This window comes from Diceros bicornis, chromosome 11 (genome assembly GCF_020826845.1).
Source record: "Diceros bicornis minor isolate mBicDic1 chromosome 11, mDicBic1.mat.cur, whole genome shotgun sequence".
NCBI classification, from domain to species: Eukaryota; Metazoa; Chordata; class Mammalia; order Perissodactyla; family Rhinocerotidae; genus Diceros; species Diceros bicornis.
Window position 1 is genome coordinate 60,736,873 of NC_080750.1, and position 23,659 is coordinate 60,760,531.

Genomic DNA, 23,659 nt, shown 5'->3' on the forward strand with positions numbered 1-23,659 from the left:
AATACTTATTCAATAAAGAAGGTTTCCTATCATTCACAATTTCCCTTTCTCAACTGATTCTAAACAAAATCATCAAGATTAGGAGAAGAGTAAAGTTGGACTAATTACTTCAGATATAAGTTCTAATAACATTTTGTTCTTCTATGTGGAAATCTTATATTTTAACATATCTTGCTATCTCAAATGGTTTAAAGGACTTAGTGAGTCTTGACTAACCCATAGACTTTAAAAATGAAAAGTCAAGTGATGACTTTATATTATAAAAATAAGTGCCTGTTTTGCATACTAATATAGTAACAAATCAATACTCTTTTCAAAGTTCAAAGGAAAGGGAATCTGGTATTGGTTTTTATTGAAGTCAAATCCAACTTTTATGAAGACAGTAATAATCTCAGAAGCAAATAAATTTCAGAACTCAGTTTGAGAGAAAAAGGAAAGGCTTTAGTTAAAATCTTTACAATAAAATAATTATGATTATAAATTTCTTTAGTTAAATATGTACACATTACATGGTATTTTAAAAAAGAATGGAAATGAATAAAGTTTTTCAGGCAAATCTAATGCACAAATATACCATCTTTTAGAGTATAATGTCAGTTTAACATTCTTAAACAGCTGTGTCAGACAATGGCTCTGCTTTGTGCAAAACATGATAAGCAAAATTGAGAAAACTTCTGCAAAATTCTTTAGTTCCCCAAGGAAATTACTAAAAAAGAAAACAGTAAAAGGAAAAACAAGGTTGTACACTCAAGCTTGATTGTATACAGAGGCCAGAATGACCAGCACTAATGTAACCCCCATATTTGCTAAATAAGTCCTTGGGTAGCTTTAGTCTGAACTGAAAAGTTAAAGTCCTAGCAATTGTGCTTTTATGCAGCCACATGGCCAATAAGGTAGATGTTGTCATAAAGGTGCCCTACAAAATCTTCACTAATGTTTTGAGCAGCACGACGGGTATTTCGAATAAATTCTCTTTTTGACATTTTATTCTTCACATGAGGGCTAGTGAGGTCAATGGAAAGTAGAATCAAAGAGTAGCACAGTACATAGACAGCATCTGGAATTAAAAAGAAACACTTCAAATTATTAGCTGGTTTAAAAAACGTGATCCCAAAGGAATTCAATAATGCAAAGATATTCATAATTTTGAGAAATCAACATTAGAAAATAACTAAATACAGGATGACCAACTCATCACAGTTTGCCTGCGCCTTGCCCAGCTCCAGCATTGGAAGTCCTGTGACCATCCTAACTGAAGGCCAATTCAGTGAGCGTTTTCTTCAATTCAAAAGAACTTTAGAATAGTTCAGGAGTCCACAGTGAAAACTCATTTTAAATTTGAAAATTTCAGAATTGGCTTTATTTTTATCTTTGTTTTCAAATGTGATATTCCCATTCAATTATCCATAAAGTACATTTTTGTCAGTATATTTATCTTCCCATTCTTAAAAAAAAAGTCACATTTACTTACATGGAATGCTTTTACAAAAATCTAATTTAATTTGAAAGCATCTTTAATGACAAGAAATGCATTACCTTGGTACTAGAAAATAAAATGGAAACAACTTACAAGATTATTAAATTAACATTCTCTTTTAAGATATATATTTTAAAATTTTATGGAATTTACATATTAATTTCAAAAGTAAATCTTTAGGGAAAAGATTGCTAAACCTGACTGAGCAAAAAAAGAAAATTTCTTCTTTGTATATGCTCAGGACAATATTTGATGTTTACTATTAAAATAGTAACAAACTTCATGATACTGCTACTACTATGGTGTTTATTTCAGAATCCTGCAATCTTAAAGTAAGTTAAACATTGTATCTTGTAAAAGTATGTCAATAAATTTCATATGATAGGTAAATGTTTTGTAATTTCTGCTTAAAGAGATAAGAAATAAAATTCTTGATATGAAGAGATAACTAAAGCTATATCAAATGAAAAAATATGTAGGAGACAGGCTATATTGTACACACACAGATATACACACAAACAATAAAAACTAATTGTATTAGAAATAAATTTTAGTAGAAAAATTCTAGATGTTACCTATGTAATATGTGGATTATTAAAAACTTTAAAAATAATTTCTCAAGATTTAATTAGATTAGTAAAAATATCCAATGTTCAAACAAGAATAATTTTAAAGAATTTATATAGCTAAGTCTAACTTTTTTCCTAAAACAGTATGCTTACTATATATAAATGATAGCTATGACAAACTAAAGTGTTCCTTCTAAGCTCCCATAAATGATGTATTCCATTGAAGTAGTCATTGCTACAAGCACTAAAAGAAGCATTTGTAATTACTGAAAGCAAGTTTCCCCATGGTGAGAAAAATGTCTCATATACTACTGTCGTTACCTGGAGGTGGGAAGGGGGAAGGAAGGAATTCACTATATATATTCTTACCAGGACTAAGGCCAAGTTCTCGCATTAAATCAGGGTTACAAGCACAGAATCTATGTGAGAACTTTGTTATAAGAGTTTCAAGATACTCCCCACGCTCTTCAGGCGCATGGATATGACGAAAAAATTCTCTCAGTGCATTGGGCAAGAATTGATTTCTAAAATTATGTAATGTTACAAGGTCATCCAAGACATCTCTCCTAGTAGAAAAAGAAAAAGATATAGCTCTAGTTAACGTTTCTCTATTAAAAAATGATAAGAAAAATTATAAATTGTCATTTTTTCGATGAAAATACTTTATTACTGATCATCAGATAGCTAATCCCATAAAGAATATGTAATTCTTAAAATTAAAAACAAACTATGATTATTTAAGAAATTAAACAATTTAAAAAATTTTTTGTAAATAGGTTATAACAAGGTGAAACTAGTATTTCTAATTATAAAATGAAGAAAAAATGAACTTTGCAGTATAAAAAGGGCAGCTTCTTTTCAAGTGTCTTCTTGGCTAAATCCAAATACCAACAGAATTCTTTATTTTTTAATGACGAAAATAATGAGAGTTTTCACTTTCCATACCAAACCACATCACCAGAAGTAACAACTGTTTATGTAGACTTTTTAAAATGTCTATATATTGTTCCAAAATTTGCTTTTGCTTATTTCACATAGTATACTGTGAACAGCTTTCCACGTCTTCACCCACAGATTTAAGTCATTCTTTTTAATGGTTCCACAGTACCCCATCTTATGGATGCAACAATTTTATTGATATATATTTAGGTTATTTACAATTACATAAATATTTGTGTATATGAACTATTATTTTTTTTTGCTGAGGAAGATTCGCCCTGAGCTAACATCTGCTGTCAATCTTCCACTTTTTTTTTTTTTTGTGAGCCACCGCTACAGCATGGCCACTGACAGACGAGTGGTGTGGCTACACGCCCGGGAACCAAACTTGGGCCGCCGAAGCAGAGCACACCGAACTTTAACAGCTAGGCCATTGGGGATGGCCCCATAAATTATTTTTTTATCAACAGCATTCTAATAAATAGTCATACTTTGTTATAATATGCTTCAATTCTTACTGAACTCAACCATGATCATGATCATAACCTTTAACTTCTACCAGTTGCTTATGGCAGGGATAGGCAAACTACACCTAGTGGGCCAAATATGGCCCACTACCTGCTTTTGTAAATAAAGTTTTATTAAAACACAGCCACACTTATTTGTTTACATTCTGTCTACATCTGCTTTCATGACACAATGGCAGAGTTATAAATAGCTGTGACAGAGATTTTGCAACTAGATGATTGCTATGTAGTATAGTTTTAAAAATAAAACAACTCATTGAAGCATTACTTAACTCATTTTTGATGAAAAGTTTAATTTTTTTTTACCTTTCATCAAGATAGATTCTCAGTTTTTTCCAATTTAGTGTTCTTGTACAGAAGATGAACTTTGCTATTTCCTTTGGTGAATCATCTAGGATACCCTTGGACATAAAGTAGTTCACTCCCTAAGGCCAAAAGACAAATCTACATAAATAAAATCAGTCTTTATTTATAAATTTTAACAATTAGGCAATAGAAGAACAATAGCCATAGATTCTTTCCAGCATTAATAGACTTTTTATAGCTTTAACATGCAAAATACAAGCTAGAACTTGAACTGAAACTACTATTTGTGGTTGATAGTTTACATGCAATGGAAAGTAGGAAATTCAAAGTTAAGACTCCTAAAATTGAAATCCTAATTCAATTTTCTGGCTCATGTCAGTTAAAACTAACTATACAGAAATATGGCTTAAATGAGGGGCAGAAACTACTATGTAGACTTTAAAATAAGCCATGTAACAAACACTTCTGCTGCCTCATAGAAAACATGATTTCTTAAAGCTCAGATACATATTCTAATACACTATTCAAGGAAATAGCTGTTTGAGAAAAAAAGATTCTCCAAATGAAAGACTAACAATTTTATTCTGGAAAGAAAAATAATTAATTTAACTTAAAGTAAAGTGGGCATAGTTCCAGGCAGGTTTATGGGTTGTACACACTTTGGCTTTAAGCATTGCTACATTCTATAAGAACTGAACTCCAATACATACTAAGGCAAAACATAGTAAGACAAAAGAATTTCAATCTTTTTCATAGGATTTATCTTTGAATTTCCTTTTCTCTGCATGCCAAGTTTTCCAGAGAAGCATTATCCATAAGTTTGTACTTACTTTAGATTTAAATCAACAACAACAAAACATCAACAAAAAATCAAACGCTGAAACCAATGTTCTCTCATGTACATGGAGGTCACATTCAAATAAATGCCTCACATGGATTTGAATGTGTAGTTATTGAAATAAAAGGCAGGTGTGTTTATTTCAACTTGCAGTTATCCAGACACATGCATTCCCATGAATGCTTATGTCTGGATAATAGCATGTTGTGTGCAGTTAATTGGTAGAGAAAATGACGTATTATATATACACAACATACTGTTTTCACACATAAATTCCTTCAGCATTTCTTCCCTTTTACAAACACTTACATAGTACTCAGAAATATTGCACACATTAAGAATTCAAAAAGTTGGAAGAATTTTTATAAAAGACTCTTCAAGATAAAAACTCATAAAATTTTTATATTAAAAATTTAAAAAGCAATTTGGTACCATGAGGTAATGCTTTTGAAAGTTATAATTATCTGTAAATTATAATTCAAAGATAAGATTCTTTTTATATAAAACTAATTTTATGAGCCATCAGGATAATACCCTAATAGCAATGTTATCAAATTCTCATGTGAATTTTAATAATACAAAAGCAATGCTACAGCACTGATTTTAAAAATGTATATAAAGAAGAACAGAATGCGATAATATGAAACTTTCTTGTCAACTCAATTGTAAGCTATGTTTCAGACTGCATCCTGGATACAAGACTAGAAAATGTAACATGATCAAGATGGAAACCAAAGAATTTGGAATGAGGCTCTCAGCAATTGTCTGAGGGGACAGGAAGTAGAGAAATAGTAATGCTTGTTCCATCCTTTCTTCCATTAGTTTGAATAATCGAGAGTTGACTGTATATTTAATTGCTCTACTTAGCAAAAATTGTCAGGTTTGATTTTTTCCAAAATTCCTCCACTTAAAAGAATAACAATATTTCAGAAGTATTTCCAGTGCTTAATTTTAATCCAAGTGATTCAAAGACAAAGGAATGTCAATTAAGTATTATTTAATAGGCTCTTTATTCACACCTACTTGTAAATCAATATTTAAGAGATGTAAAACTAATTCTAATCTCCCTTTTAAAAATTACACAAAATATAAAAACCACTAATATGATCTATTAAATAGTATATAATTCTTTAATTATACGATATATGCCATTTTAATATCATTTGATGCTCCTTGGTATTTGCCTCATGTAAGCATCATAAAAACATACTCTTGCTCATTTCCCTTTTTATGGAATCATGTTTTGAGAATTTAATATCTAACTTAACTTGAGTTCTCCAAAATCAATCAAATACAAGGAGTAAGCACATACACAGTCAAACAGTTTTAAACCCAATCCTAAAAAATGAGGAACACAGCTTGAAAGAAGCCAATTCTGCTAGGGGAGAGGAGGTCATCAGTTTCAAGCCTGGGATTTCTCTGCAAAGGAAGATTACTTTAGAAGGGCTAGCAAAGTGAAGGGTAAGGGGATGACAAATAGGAAAAGGCATGGGACCAGATTATAATCTTCTTCAATAAGCAAGCTGGCAATCACTTGAATTCCTATCTTGTTATGTAAGCAATGAAATATAAAAGAAACCATAGCATGACATCTGTTGAATAACTGTACACTTGTTTAATAAGTGGTATAAATATTTTTTATTTTTAATAAAGTTTTGGGAGAATGGTACAGAGAGATTCCTAGACCACACAGCATATTAGTTATTAATCAGGACTAGAACTGTCAGCAGTGTGTGTGTGTGTGTGTGTGTGTGTGTGTGTGTGCGGTGTCTCACAAGCTAAGGAAATCATGAACATTAATATTAGCCTGTATTAACATAGTTTCCAGAAAAGGGAAAGCTGTAGTTCACTATTATCTACATGATTCACTATAAAAGTGTCGAATTAGGAATCTCTATTCTAGATGAGTACAGGAGTAGAGTTAGCGAGTGTCAGTGATAGGGAGGCAGGTTAGTGCCACATAAGGAAGGGCATGCTTGCAACTACAGTTAACTGAGTTATTTAAAGGGCAATAGTTTGCCATTCGCTTGATTTTATTTTTTTTACATTTCCAAAGTAAGCTTAAGCTTCTAATTATTACTACATACTTACTTTAACTTGACCGGTTAATCTATATAAATTTTAACTTCATTATGCAAACTCTATTCTGTTCAACTTATAGAATTATCTACATTGTTATAGTCAGTGTAGTTCCTTTTTTTCCTGTGGGGATAACTCTAAAACATTTCTGACATACAACTCTGAGATAAATTATGATGGTGTCAGTTCTATAATGAGTTGGTTCCACAGCATAAAGGGAAGCTCTTGTCAGCTGAAAGGAAACTATTGGTCAAATGGATTTTATTTAAAAAATAGATTTAAAGGAAAGTTATAGTGAGGTAATTCATATTATGAAAATGGATTGGATATAGATATTAGGCTTCATAATTCTTTGTAAAATGATAAACTGGTAAATAATGTTCATGTTACAAATCTTAAATTTCTTAGTAATGTGATTTTTGAAAGAAGCATCCATTTAATTTTAGATTAAATATAAAGATGAACACCCAAAGAATAGTTTGTAAAACAGACATATGTAGGTCTTGTATATATACATACAGATAGGTATGTATCTGCTTTAAAAGTATTTCTAAAACACTGAATAAAAACAAATATATTAAAATTGTCTACATCTTTATTTAAAAATGTGTTAAGCACAAGCCATATATGTATACACAAGGTATTCAGTGACAGACACTGAGAAGTATAGAACAGAGTTTTACTCTAAGAAAATCTAAAGTTTATCTGGGGAGATGAGACAGGTATGCAAATAACTAGAATATACACATGATAAATCTATGATACAAGGCAGTCAAATAAGGCCTAAATGAATGATTATAAAAATAATAAGTGTTTCAGTAGTTTAATGAAAGGAAAAATCACTGTGGGACAGGACATTTGGATGAGGTTTCCTGGAATATCTACTTTGACGGAATGGTAGGAATTTAGATAGCTGAGAATGAGAACACTAAACAAGAATATTTCAGTCAATATTGTATTATGTGAGCAAAAGCATTGTAAGATAAAAAACTCAGGCTATTATCAGGAAAGAGGGGGAACTATCTTGGGTTTGAGAACAAGTCTGGAGCCAGACTGTAGCAGAAATAGTGCTGAATTTTAGGGTAAGAAGTTTATTCTCTACTCTATGTAACTGAGTAACTGAAAGCCTCTGAAGGCTTTCAACATGATGAAGCAATGGCCTGCAACGTAAATTTGACATCAATATAAAGAGAAATAATGGAAGGGAAATTAGACATAGGCTACCACAACTGTTCAGGACTGAAAGTGTGGGAAAGCAATAGAAATACCAAGGAAAGAATCTATTCTAAAACATGTGGGAAAAAAACCCATATGCTACATATATGAAAATAAATGGTAGGAGCATGATTAATATACTGGCTATCAAGCCAAGGGATAATGAAAAGTGAAAAATAAAGATAACTGATGTTTCTGGTTGAGATGAGGAAGGAAATGACTGACAGAAAAAAAAAACACACAAGTTATAGAGGGTGTTGATTTGAAGGAAACAGTGATGAGTTTGGTCTTAGAAACGTTCAATTTCAAGTAATGATAGATACAACTAGAAAGGCAGGGTAGACAGTTGGCAATGTAATATGATATAAAGAAAGTAAGGGCTGAAGGCACGGATTAAGGATCTTGAATAAGAAGAGTCAGTAAGGGAGCAGATAATGAAGAGGACAGGGATAGAATAATATCCCAAAGGCTAAGAGCCTTTGAAATTTAAATAAAAGGGTACACAATGCAATTACATAGTACAGTTGAAAGAGCATAATTTTCAGAAGAGGAACTAAGTCATGGCTCTGCTGCTTAACGATTATGTGAACATAATTTACTCAACCTTTCCGAGCCTGTTTCCTAATCAGTAAAAATCTTATTTAGATGGCGATTGTGAAGATAGAAAAGTGCCTAGCACAGAACATGGCTAGTTTCCTTTTTCTTTCAGATAGCTCAAGGAGACAAAATGGGAAAAGGGGGCACTGGATTTGGTGATTGGGAGAAAAGAAAGTAGTGACTTTCAAGAGGTCTCTTTCTGGAGTAATGGAGGTGTAAGTAGAAACCAAGAAATGAGCTCAAGATATGGAAACCAAGTATAGCCCACTCACTTGAAAAATGTATTAGTACAAAGCAGGAAAAAATAAATGGCAAAATTAGGGGGCAAACAGATAAAATGAATTTTTTTCAAGATAATTTTGACCTATGCATGTCAGAAGACAAAAGAAAGAGAACCAAAGGAGAGAGGAAAAGACTGATGTGCAGGAGAAAGAGGAGATAACGGGAGCAGCAAGGTAGAGAAAAGAATTGAAAATACAGGTGGAGTTTATGATACTTTCTAAGCCTGGAGGACAGGACAGTAGTGTTGGTTCAGAGACAGGTATATTAAGAAACTGGTAAGAGCAGAAAACATAGTGCATGTCAGTTTTCTTCTTAGAGCAGACAAACCATCTGGAGAAAGCTGGAAAAGAGAAAGCTGATTTGGATCCTCGAGAAAGTGGAAGATTTCTATCAACACTGGTGTGAGGTATAACAGGGAATCCACTAGAAATAAACAAAAGGAGTGCCAAGTGGCAATGAGAACCCAGGAGAAGCTAATGTGAATTCATCCCGTGTCATGTGAAGGTTTTCTTTAATAGAACAGATGTTTTCAGAGACCCAAGGAAAAAAAAAAAAAAAACAAGAAATTTTGTAAAGCAAATTCCATAGAGTATGTCACAAAAATTTGTTAAGCAAATAATAGTACCAAGACTTACACAATCAACTAAGAGTGGTGAGCTGTTTTTATGGAATTTGTTTAGGTGGCAAACACAAATAATTCAAGAAATCATAAACAAATAGTTTAAACCAATATTAAAGAATTTAGAATAAAGAAAGAGGGGCCGGCCCCGTGGTGCAAGCGGTTAAGTGCGCGTGCTCTGCTGCGGCGGCCCGGGGTTCGCCGGTTCGGATCCTGGGGGTGCGCACAGATGCACTGCTTGGCAAGCCATGCTGTGGCGGCGTCCCATATAAAATGCAGGAAGACGGGCACTTATGTTAGCCCAGGGCCAGTCTTCCTCAGCAAAAAAAAAAAAAAAAAAAAAGAGGAGGATTGGCAGATGTTAGCACAGGGCTGATCTCCTCACAAAAAAAAAAAAAAAAAAGAGATATGTCGAAGCTTAGTAACCTATATAATGCGTCTCTCCATTTTCTTATAAGAATGGGTCTTTTCACATAAGTAGTCATGTTTTAAGATATAGCTACTTTGTTTCTTTTCTTCTATTACATAAATATCCATGCTTTCTCTCCCCTTTTAATAAAGATTTATTTTTTGACTCACACCATTATTATCCACAGTGTGCTTCAAGGGCAAAACCTACCATATATATGTTTAGAACCAGAAAATATATATTTGGGAACAGAGTAAATTCTAGAAAACTATGTATGCAAAGCCAAATGGAAAAGCACTAACTTTTTCTGTGAACCTAAACCTGCTCAAATAAATAAATAAATAAATAAAGTCTTACTTTAAAAAAAAAAAAGAGTACTGACTACCGGTACTGAAAATACTGGCTATTGGCACAGACGTTTGGCAGAAACATTGTGTAACAATTGGTATCAATAAAAGAAATCACTAATAAAACAAAATTGTGACATACAAGGGAGTATTCTTAATTTGTTTTTCCTAAATAACAGGATAGTAAAGAAATTCACAAAAAAAATTTAGTTTAGCCAGTTTTGTTCAATGTAAACAACATAAATCCAGTACTGTGTATACAATGTAAAATCCAGCACTGAGGCTACTACTTTTCAAGTAATAAACCTGTCCTTAGAATAGAAAGAAAACTGGACACTGCATTTAATTTTCTTTTTAAAACGACATTTGGGGGCCGGTCCGTGGCTTAGCAGTTAAGTGCGCGTGCTCCGCTGCTGGCGGTCCGGGTTCAGATCCCCTGCGTGCACGGACGCACCGCTTGTCCGGCCATGCTGAGGCCGTGTCCCACATACAGCAACTAGAAGGATGTGCAGCTATGACATACAACTATCTACTGGGGCTTTGGGGGAAAAAAATAAATCAATAAAAATTATTAAAAAAAATAATAAAAAAATAAAACGACATTTGAAGACTTTTAAAATAACAATCCTTAAATTTTAACAATAAATATTCATAAAACAAAATAGCTCAATCAGGATTTCTAATTTTTCTTTCAATAGAACTGATATATTAATATTTGAGGATACATTTTAAACACAGTGAAATGAACAATTGAAATGTCACCTTTTCACAGTAAAGGTACTGTAAAAATTAGGAGATACAATGTATGTTATGAAAACCTTACTTTCTGGATAGTAAAAAAAAAATCAGCATATCAGAGGGCAGCCCTCTACAGGTCAAATGGTAGTACTCCCGTTGTCTTCTTTGAAAATAGCAGCAACAATGGTTAAGATGAGTGTTCTGACACTATTTCTTTTTTATAGTGCTTTCGGAAATGCTAAGAAAAATGTAAAATCTATTAATTCTTGTTCAGTCCAGCAGTTCTCATGCTCCCTATTTAATCAGAGAACCTGTGTTCTATGGTTAAGGAAAAAAAACCCACATAGAACTTGAATAGCTGAAATTCATCCAGGGATATGTATTCTGCAAACAAAATATCAACACCTTGCTTTTTTAACTGCAGTAAAATAAATGCAGATTACTTAATGAGCAAGTTTAAGACTAGGTATCCATGTTTTTATCCTGTCATTTCATTTCATTGTACCCATTAAGTTTTGCAATGTTTTCTCCTTTCTGTAAATTTCCATGCCACTCTCCTTTGTGTAACACTGACTTTCAGCACATACTTCAGAAATGTCACAGATTGCTTTTATTCACGGTAATTTAAGCTGCTCATACATCCTATAATTGTTATTCCCAATCTAGTCACTACATTCAAAGACTAAAGCAAAAACTAGGGCCAGGTTTTTAAAGTTGTCCTATGTGGAAAGATTATTTTATAAGAGCCATAAGTAACGTTTTCATCTTACTGAGGTACGCATAACTAGGTTATTCACTGGAAGGCTCTGTGTGACTTATTAGTAACAGGAAAGGGGGTAATGAAAATTGGGAAAGAAATGTGAAGATAATTTTGATGTCAGTTTGAAATCTGAACTGCAGATTTCTGTCTTGTCTCTTCCCTGGGAAGAACAGGGAGCACACACTGGCCATACTTCTGGGGGAGAAGTGACAGCTGTAAAGAGAAGAGAGAGTGCCAAAATCCTGTAGCTAGTTCCCTCTGATAGTTACAGAAATTGGTCAGAAGATCACACTTTATCTGAAGGATAATGAAGAGTCATACTGTTCAGTTTTGAGTATGGACTATGAAATGAAATCAGTTTATTCATGGACCTTGTTTGCATCGGCAAGGACTTCAGCTTCCAAGAACAATTTATGGAGAATGTTTCAGCACATTAAAGTGCACAATGCTGAGAAATTGCTAAGAACAGTCACACAGATACCCTAAATTATTTGCAGCTAGAAGATGTCAACAGGAAATCTCACATTAAGGAGGGGCAGTTCAAAGAAAATCAAAAGAAAAATGGAAAATCCACTCTAATAGAGTCCAGGGAAAATGGAGGAGAGGAGTAGGACAGATCTTTCTGCTTCTTTTCCATAGGAGAGGAAGCAATGACACTAGACAGAATAACATGAACTTCATTACCTAAGGTTTTAAATAACAATAAAAGTCCCTATTAATTAGTCTAATAGCCTCAAACAGAAAAAGAACCACATCTGTGAGTTCTAATAGTCCCCAAAATAGATCAACAAGATGATGAATATGAAGGTACTTCCTAAATGATAAATTACTACTAATATTTATTTATTTTTTTTTTGCGAGGAAGATCAGCCCTGAGCTAACATCCATGCCAATCCTCCTCTTTTTTTGCTGAGGAAGACTGGCCCTGGGCTAACATCCATGCCCATCTTCCTCCACTTTATGTGGGATGCCACCAAAGCATGGCCTGACAAGCGATGCGTGCCCCCCGGATCCCAACCCAGGCTGCCAGCAGCTGAGCGTGCGCACTTAACCTCTACAACACAGGGCAGGCCCACTACTGATAATTAAATATAACAATCATTATTGTAATTATTATTGACAAAGTTGCTGGCAGTGGAGGTAAGCTTCTTTGAAAAGTACATTCTATCTCTAATCTGTCTGTAAATTAGAAAAAGAAAGCATTACAATCAAAATATGGAGAGAAACCTCTATTAGGTTAAGGTATGATTAATAACAATTCAAACTAATGAGAAAGTGACACATGTGAACACCAATGTTAGCTAATTTAGAATTTCTGCTTTATAAAAATTACACACAAATATTCCATTTGCAATGTGTATATTTATAACTCTTTAAATGACTAACTTTGATAAATAAAAATTATATTATCATATTACCTAGATTTTAATATCTACATCTATAAATATATTTTAACAGCTCTGAAACAATTTTGAAATAAACAACATTAAAAAAAACCCCAAATCTTAACAGTAGACAAGCAGAGATGCAAGTTGGGATTTAAATGGTAGTTTCACCGCCAGCGCATGTGTATAATTATTCATGTAATTAAAGTATCTGTTCATTCTACCACCATTTCTGCCAAGACACATGTTTTAATTTGAACATAATTTTGGAACATAATTATTGCTTAAAATGTCCTCAAAAAGACTGAACTACGCAGCACCACTGAAACAAAAAGTTACTGTATATGCAAAAGATTGCTCATTACATGCCAGGAAATGAAATCAAAGGGAAAGGGTCTCGGCATCTAAAGCCAGAAGATGTTCGTGTGACACATACATACTTCATGAAGGACTATTACTCAGGTGTCAAATATTTATCTACTAGAATCCAAAAGTTCCAGGAGAGGAAGAACCCCAAAGCCTAGAGCAGTGCCTGGCTCTTGGTAGTATAAGCTGTTGTAGCTGTACTTCTAGTGTAAATATAAAGCTACATTTTGTTGAACAATTACAGGCACTAAGCACTTAATGAACATTATTTCATTTAATACTCACACCACCACCATGATATAAGTACTAACATTGTCCCCATTTTACAGATGGGGAAACTGAAGCACAGAGAGGTTAAATAATTTGCCAAGGTCACAGTCACACAGCTAGTAAGTGGAGAGATAAATAATAAATATTTGTTGAATGAATGTTTGAAGCTATCTAGAGATAGTTTCCAGCTGACTTTCAAGCAAAGCTGTGAACTTTTAAGGATTATATAATTAAATAAGGGGTAAAAAAGAGATAACAACAACAAAAACCTATGAGTTGGACCAAAACTCCAGTGTACTTTGAAATGTCTCAAATTATAAACTCTTCAAGGTCAGAGTCATCAGTTCAAAAAACAAAAAGCAACATGTTACTCTGATGCTATATTTAACTGCTGGGGCCCAAAGTAGTTCGCAAAGATCTTAAGACTTTGATTATAAAGAAGACATCCTCAAAAACTTGATGATATGAAAAAGGAAAATGTTATATAATATTAGGGATAAATGTATACTACAGTTAGTTGGTTAAAAAATTGCATTTAATGTAGTGTTTCCTGCATACTCCCATATTTCAGGGCTGCTATTAAATTGATGGACTAATAAATTTAGTGTATTAAAGACACTAAAACCTCTCCTGTACAATTAATGACAGGCAAGAATTGAAGAAATATTGTCTTTTAGATTTCTGATAAAGCACTCATACTTTAGAGTGACATTTACTGTGACTTTGGTAGCAGCAATTGCTAAATTTAGGAAAGACATGTAGGAGAGACAACTACCTTGGACATTAAAGCTGAGAACTTAAATCTAGAAAGTAATGTCAAGTTTCACTGAAACCGTGGTCCCACCAGATAAGGAAGAACATTTTGGAGGTATCAAGGTGGTCAGGCTATGATAAGGAAATAAAAGGGAAACAGATTTTTCTTTGAAATGTGCTTAAAATATTAACACAATATTACAAACTCTCCAGGTACATTTATCTAAATTGGTAACAAAAGTAAAATTCAAAGAAAGAAAAAATCTTGCTCATTTTAGCATTTCACATTTTTAAATTTGGTGTTGGTAGTATGGATGTTGTGGTGCTAAAATACTGTAACTTTATTCTTTTATCTAGTTGAAAGTCCTAGATCGATACATTGTCCACTAGTTTCTGTTTACTTTTACTCCAGACAATTCACACTAAATGAGATAAGAGCATCTCCCATAGCATATTGAAGAAAACAAAAGCAAATGCATCAAGTGGTTTGACTGAGGAATAAACTATGGGATACTCTAGCCCTGAATCTCTTTTTCAATTAGATTAAGACTAGAAGAGGGCCTGGGAAATTTGTTTCTCTCAGAAGCTTCTAAAAGGTTTACACTGAGTCCACCAACATCCTTCTGTGGACTGACTCTACACCACATACTGGAAAGACTCCTGGAGACAAGGGAAAGGGAGGGTGGCCAAAATATATTATGGTGAAGGTAGGGTGTAAAATAAACTGACTTAATAGACATAGGATAAAGTTGCCTTCTTAAACATAAAATCAACACATGATGGATCAGATTAAAAAGAGACAGACAGATAACATCCATACAGATCCATACACATGCCATGTTGCCCTCAAAAAAGTGAATGGCTTCCAATTTAGTATGACTTGACTAGTTGCAACCAGATTGAAGATATTAACTTATCTAGACAGAGGATGATATTTAGTGCCTGAGAGGCATAATTTTTCACTTTGACTCTAAAGCTGATGAAGGGAAAAGGGCTTTGCCAATGAACTTGAGCATTTTAGCTCTTTTAGGTAAGTAATTCTTATAGAGGAGAAAGCTTTTTAAGGTATATTCAGTGAAGGACTTCCCTCATTGTTAACTAGCTCCTTTTGCTCTGATTAAATTCTCATCAGCAAATTTGGGGATAAATTTAATTAATTTGCTAATGAAAGTTAGCAATGTTTATTTTTATAAAAAATAATTTGTGTTCAGGATTACATATCAAATTCTTAATGAGTTTGGGTAATAATAATAATGTTGATGATGCATTAGGATGCTTTTGATTGCAAACAATAAGAACCCTCGATTCAAAAAAAGTAAAGGGACTTAATACCTTGTATAACAAGAAGTTCCAAAGTAATTTGGCTCCAGGGTTGTTAAACGACTCACAGACAGCATCATGGACCTAACTATTTCTTTCTAATGTGCTATTCTCAGCATGTTACTAATATCCCTCACGGCTGAAAGATGGCTCCAGGTGTTCCTGTCATTACATCCTCATACACCAATGCCCAGAAGCACACATGTGCACACACACACAAATACACACACAGTACTAATTTCCTTTGTGTCTTTTTGAACCCTAAACAAATCTTCCTCTGCACATGTTCCTCCAATCTCATAGGTCAGAACTGGATTACATGGATGCCATGGAAGCCAAGGGGAATAAAATTAACATGATTTTCTTAGAATAACCTAAATTCAACTCTTGAGGCTTGCAATGGAGCCAGCATTTCAGCTGGCTGCGGTTATTTATCTTAGTGAGGAGTCTAAATGATGGGATTTAAACCCTGCCCATGTAGGGGTATTGTGATTTTTTTAAACAATTACTTTTACCACAGGATATAGTGGTATTAGAGGGAACACTGTAACATCTCCTGAGTTCCCCCTATATCCTTCTGTTTTTCCCCACTCTGTGGGAGTAACTATTTCCTTCTGGTAATTAGGCTTAATCACCTCAACCACAGCATAATTACCCACCCTCCCTCATACTTTTTTTCGGTCTGTTTGCTCAGTGGCAGGAGGACATAAAATGGCAAGAAGGTAGTCTCAGCAACCAAGTTGAATTGTTGTGCCTCTGGTGTCAATATTCCTCCTTTGGGTACTAAAGCTTCTAAACCAGCAGAGCCCAGAAATAAGAGAAGCAGCATCACAAATTTTGCGAGCAGCTCACTGGTAAAAATAGTGTTGCAGACACTTGAATACCTGCCGGAAGGCCATTTCATTCTTTTCATTGCTTCTACCATCTCAGCCACAGTGGCTAAATCATGATAAGTGTAAACCAATCATGTAATCCTTTCTATTCTGTTCTCTATTGGTCTAGTTACAGTTGCTAAATCATGATAAGTCTAAGCCAATCATGTAATCCTTTCTATTCTGTTCTCTATCGGTCATATAATTCAGTTCTGTTCATAAGAAATGGGCAGAAATACACTGAAGCCTCCTGAAAAAGATTTTTTCTCCCTAATAAGCACAAGAAATTTGAGGAGACAGTTTCTTTGTCCCCTTTCTTTGTGCTGAGAATACTTTCATGTGAGAATGTAATGTGTTGAGATGATAGCTATCTTGTTATCAAAAGAGGGTAAAAGTCGGGGCTGGCCCAGTGGTGTAGTGGTTAAATTTGTGCGCTCTGCATGGGTGGCCCAGGGTTCATGGGTTTGGATCCCAGGCGCAGACCTACACCACTCATCAAGCCATGCTGTGGCAGCATCCCACATACAAAATAGAGGAAGACTGGCACAAATGTTAGCTCAGGGACAATCTTCCTCAAGCAAAAAGAGGAAGATTGGCAACAGGTGTTAGCTCAGAGCCAATCTTCTTCACACACACACACACAAAAAGAGAGAGAGAGGGCAAAAGTCAACATACTGAGGGTCCATGATGAGATCAGTGTATCACTGAAATAACTCTGGGATACCCACCTCTGGGCCTCTTTTGAAGTAAATAAATTTATGATTGAAGCCACTATTAGTTATGTTCTCTGTTCCTTCCAGTCTAAAACACCCTAGCTGATACATACAGGGAAAGTGGGTACTGCTATAGCAGATCATAAAATGTGAAATTGGCTGAGTGGAGCAGCATAGTGAAGGGCACTGAGGACCCAATTATTCCTAGATATATTTTAGTTTAAAACATAAGCTAAGAATTTAGGAATTTCAGTTTATCTTTCTTTCTGCTATCAGGCATTGTTCAAAGTATACCCATCTTACTGTCAACTTGGCTCAAGTTCTACTACCTATAAGTTTATTCCTGAGAGACTGATTCATTTTCAGTAGAAAGATAAAGTGAAATTTCTAGGCCTATAGAACTAAGAATAAAACCTTGAAAGGCAGTACATTTGCCAAACTAAAAAGCACCTCAGTGGCCTGTCAGCCTTCACTGGGAATACCTTTGTGTTGCAGGAGATGATAAGATTCAACATAGTGTAGAGAATGAGATGACAAGGATATAATGATGAATGATCTGTTCCAAATTATTTGACATGGATACTTATATCAATGTTTACAGGCAGTTATTTGAATTCAATATTGCTATCAGGTTTGTTGTTCTACCCTTATTTTCCAAACTAACACTTTCCTTAACATATTAGATGACAATCAAAACATGGAACATGGATAAATCTCTCAGTATTTTAAGACTCAACTGTCAGTTTTCTTTTTTTAAAAAAAAATACTATCAGACCAAATGAAGGAGAACAAATAATTATCGATTCATAGACTTTCAATACGAAAGAAGAGTACAGGTAAAATAAACATCAGATAGCTGTCGGTGAACAAAGGGTATTTGAATCATTCAATCTAGGTGTCTATCCATTTAGGAACACATTTATTTACACATTGTAAAATTACAGATAATCTATACTACCATATCTCAGAATGTGTTCCCTGGAATGTTACTTTACAAAAAAATCCCCCCAAAACAAACACTATGTCAAATAAATTTGGATAATACTGCATACAATAACCTCCTCTTACATACTCACAACATGCATTAATGTACTAAAGTTTTCGAAAAGTTATTCTGTAAATAAGCCAACTAATTATAACCTGTCATGGTCAAATTTATTAGACTTGGGAACTCCTTTGACTATGTCCATTATCCTGTGGAATAATTATTCCAAACAATACATTTGGCTAATGCTTATCTATACATTCTGATGATACCAATCAGAGTTCTCTATTCCTAGGAATAAAAGTAAAAGTTATTTTTCGTCACTGTTGCTATGCTATGAAGTAATGGTAAGGAACATTCTGCTGCTGTATATTCAAGGAAAAAGTCAGTAAGATTTAATATGTGAGATATTATTCATAAGAATCAAGTATAAACTCCTGAGTTCATTCTGTAACGAACTCCTACAAATTTCCTGTTTATATTTTAGCTGTTCCAACAAAAAAAAAGAATATGTTATCTTGAAAATAAATTGCTTATACATTTCCACTTAAACCATGTGCACAGGTCAAATTTATTTTTTATTTATTTATTTTTTTTGTGTGAGGAAGATCAGCCCTGAGCTAACATCCGTGCTCTTTTTTTTTTTTTTGGTTGAGGAAGACCGGCTCTGAGCTAACATCTATTGCCAATCCTCCTCCTTTTTTTCCCCAGGGCCCCAGTAGATAGTTGTATGTCACAGTTGCACATCCTTCTAGTTGCTGTATGTGGTACGCGGCCTCAGCATGGCCGGAGAAGCTGTGCGTCGGTGCGCGCCCGGGATCCGAACCCGGGCTGCCAGTAGCGGAGCGCGCGCACTTAACCGCTAAGCCACCGGGCCGGCCCTACACAGGTCAAATTTAAACTATCTCTCATAGTAGATTCTATCCCAGATCAATCTAATAAAATATAACATATATGCATGTGGGTCTTTCTGTATGAACACAGGAAAAATGTGCTTAAATAGTTAAAAAAAAAGACTTCTTTACCCGACTCCATGAGGATATTATACAAAAAAACTTTTAAAAAACATATTTACACAAACAAAAATAAACCTATAATATGGTAAAGTTAAACCATGTTCACTACCAATTTTTCAGACTCCAAATTTAAAAATAACCATGTCAAGAAAATGTTTAATACTAAATGGAACACAAGGAATATAGCTTACTGGTTGATAAGTAAAATTACTTTATCATAATATTGCTAGTGGAATAAAATCAACACACGTAACTTGTACATGCAAGGTAAATACAGCCTAATGAAAACAGATGGTTTTTAGCACATTCCTTTACTAGAATGTGGTCACCTGCCACAAAGTACACAAGCTCATGCACAAGATCAAGACTACGTACAGCTGAGATCACAATGTCATGCATATAACAACAGCGTGCTAGATCATCGTACCACAAACTGTGCAGACGCTCTCCCCCACCCCATGAGCCACTGCCAGCAGGTGCTGTGGAGTTTGGTTACCCATATCCGTGACATGAACGATGTCCTTTGGAGAATCTTGTTCCCTGTGGCTGTAAGTATTCTTATTTTTATAATATTTTAATGATGTTTGCTATCAAAATGTTAAGTACAGAACTAGAAATTACAGAAAAGTAGACTTTTTACAATACTGAACAATTACATACATCTCATCTCAGTTACTTACAATAAATACCAGTTACATTTAAACATATCATCAAAACTAATTTACTTCTCAGCTTAAATGAACTGAAAATAACACATCTGATGACAGTGCTCCAGTGAGGAGGAAAAAAAACAAACAAACTCCAAAAAGTACTCCTGATTTCTAGCACTCAAAAAACTTGGCAAGAGTCATTCAAAGACCTGGTTAAAGTATGACTCATACAGATAAGTTTTCTACAAAAACATCTTTTAGGATAACTCTTTCAATTATATGATTACAATTTTGAAGTCTTAACCTGGATAAAGAACCAAATTGACATTGATTATTTATATTGGTCAATAAAAGAAAATTTAGAATATAGTCATTAAAATACTTCCCCTCATTTCTCTGCACCTACAAGTGTATTTCAATGTCCTTCGTTGTCTATTTATGCACCTAAGTGCATTCTGGTAAAGATAAAATTCTATTTTGCTATTAAGCAACACCTGCTAAGTTACTGATGTTCATAAAAACACAGAATTAGAATTCTGGAACCACAAGTCACTTTGAATGGTTCAGCTCTATGCCTCTTGGCAGCACTATGTGTCCCTTTCAGAATGGTGAATGCAACACTTCTGGAATGCTCCAGGATATCCTTAAATCAGGCCAGGGAGTGATGAAAAAGAAAATACAGCCAACTCTCAATAACAATGGGAGGTAGGATGGATAAGTAAAATCTGAAGATCTAAAAATCTTATTTTAATTAATAACTTCAATCCCCTCTCTTAGCAAACGTAGGGTTTAAAATTTTTTTAATTTTTTGTCAGATAAAAAGAGGACTTGAATTTTACCTCTTTTCTCTGCCCCCCCTCCAAACACTCTAGAGGAGGTATAACAAGAACTCAGTAGTCTGATATATGTAGCTGCAAAAATGGCAACATATTTTGACATCTAACTATTCCAATTTAGATATTTAAAACTATATCATATTCTAGTATATTAGGGCCTTGCTATATTTTCATATTTGCATAAAAAGGATGGCTTTATAATTTGTTTAAAACATTGATACTCCTTTAGCAAGGAATGACCACTTACCATAATCAGTATCAGCAGTAAAATCCAACTTTTCTGACTTTGTCATTCTACATACAACTCAGTACTTACCAAGTTACATTTTTCTTAGAATGTAACATTTGCAAGTGATATAAATTGAAGATAGCAGTTTTACTCAACATCAGCATAATTCATAACCAGGTTCAGTATGCCTTGATAAACTGGCGTAATAAGACTGGGGCTTGCAACGCCTGCCTTTCCTGATTCCTATGTATCTAGAGTAAAACACTGTACTACTCTGCCTCAGTTCCTTTCCAGTAATGATCATTCAATTAACTCAAGAGACTAATGCAAAATATACATTTTATTATAGAGTTTGTCATATGAACTGTTTTAATTAGCAACAAGTAATGTCCAATTCTAATAAACAACAATAATGGAGTCTCTGAAACCATGCCATTCTTCAAATACATAGGTGTAGCAGAATCTCTTGTACAGAGCAGGTATGCATAGTGCAAGATCAAAAACGTGACATGTTTACTGTTGCTACATATTTAGAAGGAAGAGAACTTGCGTTTGACCAAAAATAAAGTAAAAACAAGAGTATTTTATGATAAAAGGCATCAGAAAAAATTTGCAATAAAGGGACAAGTTACAAAACCTAAATTTATGATAGTCTATCCATTTATTTGCCTTCTAAAGAATGATTGTTAGAGTCTAAAAATCAATATTATATTGGTTTCAAACACATAATTTCAACTTTAACTTATAAATCATTCTATTTCCATTAAAAATATCAGTCTTCTATTTATTGAAAGTAAAAGCTCTTTAAACAATGGTGAAAGGAGAGAAAAAATATTTTAACTTAAATATTTATACCAGGCTTTATAATATATATACTTTGTTATATTTGTGGGGCTAAGACTTCACTGATAAAGTGTGTTTATCAGTAAACCCTTGCCATGGTGTTATACTTTATTTTTTATTCATATACAAGAAAAATTTAACAAGGAAAGAAATCATATATAACAAGCAAAAATCAATTTAATTTAAAAAATGTGTCATTTATAAAAGCACTATTTCTGTTTAATAGTCAAATATTTTGCATGGGAGAAACATTTCTCTAATTACAACATAGCAAAAGCCAAGATATTTTAAAAACTATTTGACTGCATGACTTAAACAGTCCTTAATACCTCTACAACAAATGAAAAAAGTTGGCTTTTGAAAATTAAATAAATTAAATGCCAGTTAAATTTTTCCACAGAAAATAATCCACCCAGAAGTAGTAGTTCTAAGTGCTGTACAATTTCCATTCAATTTCTAAGAATAAATCTAGTTGATATTTAAACATTTGTGAAAATCTTAACCTTTCCAGGATATGGAATGAGAATGGGGGGACAAAAATCAGTGAAAGAACTGTCTTCACATTTTGATCATTTTTATATATTACAATAAAAAAATTAAATAACTAATACAAAATGATTCAATTTTATAACAGAATCTATAAGCAGTTGCTACAGCAACATGGAATCAGATTGTTAAAGGCATTATTTAAAGACAACATTTTGATGTGTTGCAAACGAACAATGTCCTTTGTGATTATCTCTAGCTTCATTACGGAATAGAAACAATAAAACAGGAAGAAAAAGCTACAGATAAAATTTCATGAACGTATTTTGTGCTCTCCACTTATGATGTAGCAATACTCAATCAGGTCCAGTAGAGGACTGAACATATGTTATGGAAGCTGCCATACAAAGTGAGCAGGTAGAAAGACTTAGAATAGGACACAGTAAGGTAAAGAGAAATGACAATGTCATATAGCATTAACTTCAATTACTGGGCTTCCCAGTGATTGAAAAGGCACATTCAATGACTTGTTACTTTACTTGCAAATTTATATATTGGAAAGCTGCAGCAAGATAGTAATAAAGTTAAACTGTTACAAATACTCAAGTTCTTCACTCACCTCATCTGGATTGGCATTAAAGGTGAGGCTGCCTTCATCCAGCTGCATATACAATTTTCTAAAAGAAAATCCTAGAGGTAGGTTCTTATTATATATGGAACAGTGACCCCAAGTGGATTTACACAACCTGTAAAAGTAAGATAAAATCAGATACGAAAACATTACTATATTTAATTTCCTAAGCTAAACATGTATACACATGATAAAAACATTAACATGAAATGATATAAAATTGGATTTTATAATTCTAAAGTTTTAAAATCTTTAATTCTGTACTTGTTTTTTATTTGTTTACTAGAGTATGATAGACAAATGCCTTCAACTTAGCAATTCTGATAGTACTAAATAAAATGTGAGTTACAAAGACTAATAATATTCACCAGTACTTTATTGTTTGCGACCTGGAGTGGATTCTGACTCCCAGTGACCCTGTGTAGAACAGAGTGGAACCTGCCCCATCTTCTCATCTTCTCGCACTATACTAGACAATACTCCGCTGCTATTCATAGGGTTTTCATGGCTACTATCTGAAGTTAAATATAAACTATTAATAACAATAGTAAAGATAGCTAACATTTACCGAGGGCTTACTAGATGCCAGGCACTATTTAAAG

General features: G+C 33.7%; 1 protein-coding gene across 3 annotated transcripts in view; it reads right to left on the minus strand.

Moving 5' to 3' along the window:
• Positions 1-419: 419 nt before the first annotated feature.
• The window catches only part of FBXO8 (F-box protein 8), a 48,481-nt gene continuing 25,241 nt past the window's right edge, over positions 420-23,659 (minus strand). For all 3 annotated transcript variants that reach the window (XM_058550373.1, XM_058550374.1, XM_058550375.1), the window contains 4 exons: positions 23,046-23,172; positions 3,819-3,937; positions 2,416-2,612; positions 420-1,057 (listed from right to left, as the gene is read on the minus strand). In XM_058550373.1, coding sequence (XP_058406356.1) covers positions 870-1,057; positions 2,416-2,612; positions 3,819-3,937; positions 23,046-23,172 — 631 coding nt within the window. In that variant the 3' untranslated portion in view covers positions 420-869. The remainder of the gene's footprint in view (positions 1,058-2,415; positions 2,613-3,818; positions 3,938-23,045; positions 23,173-23,659) is intronic.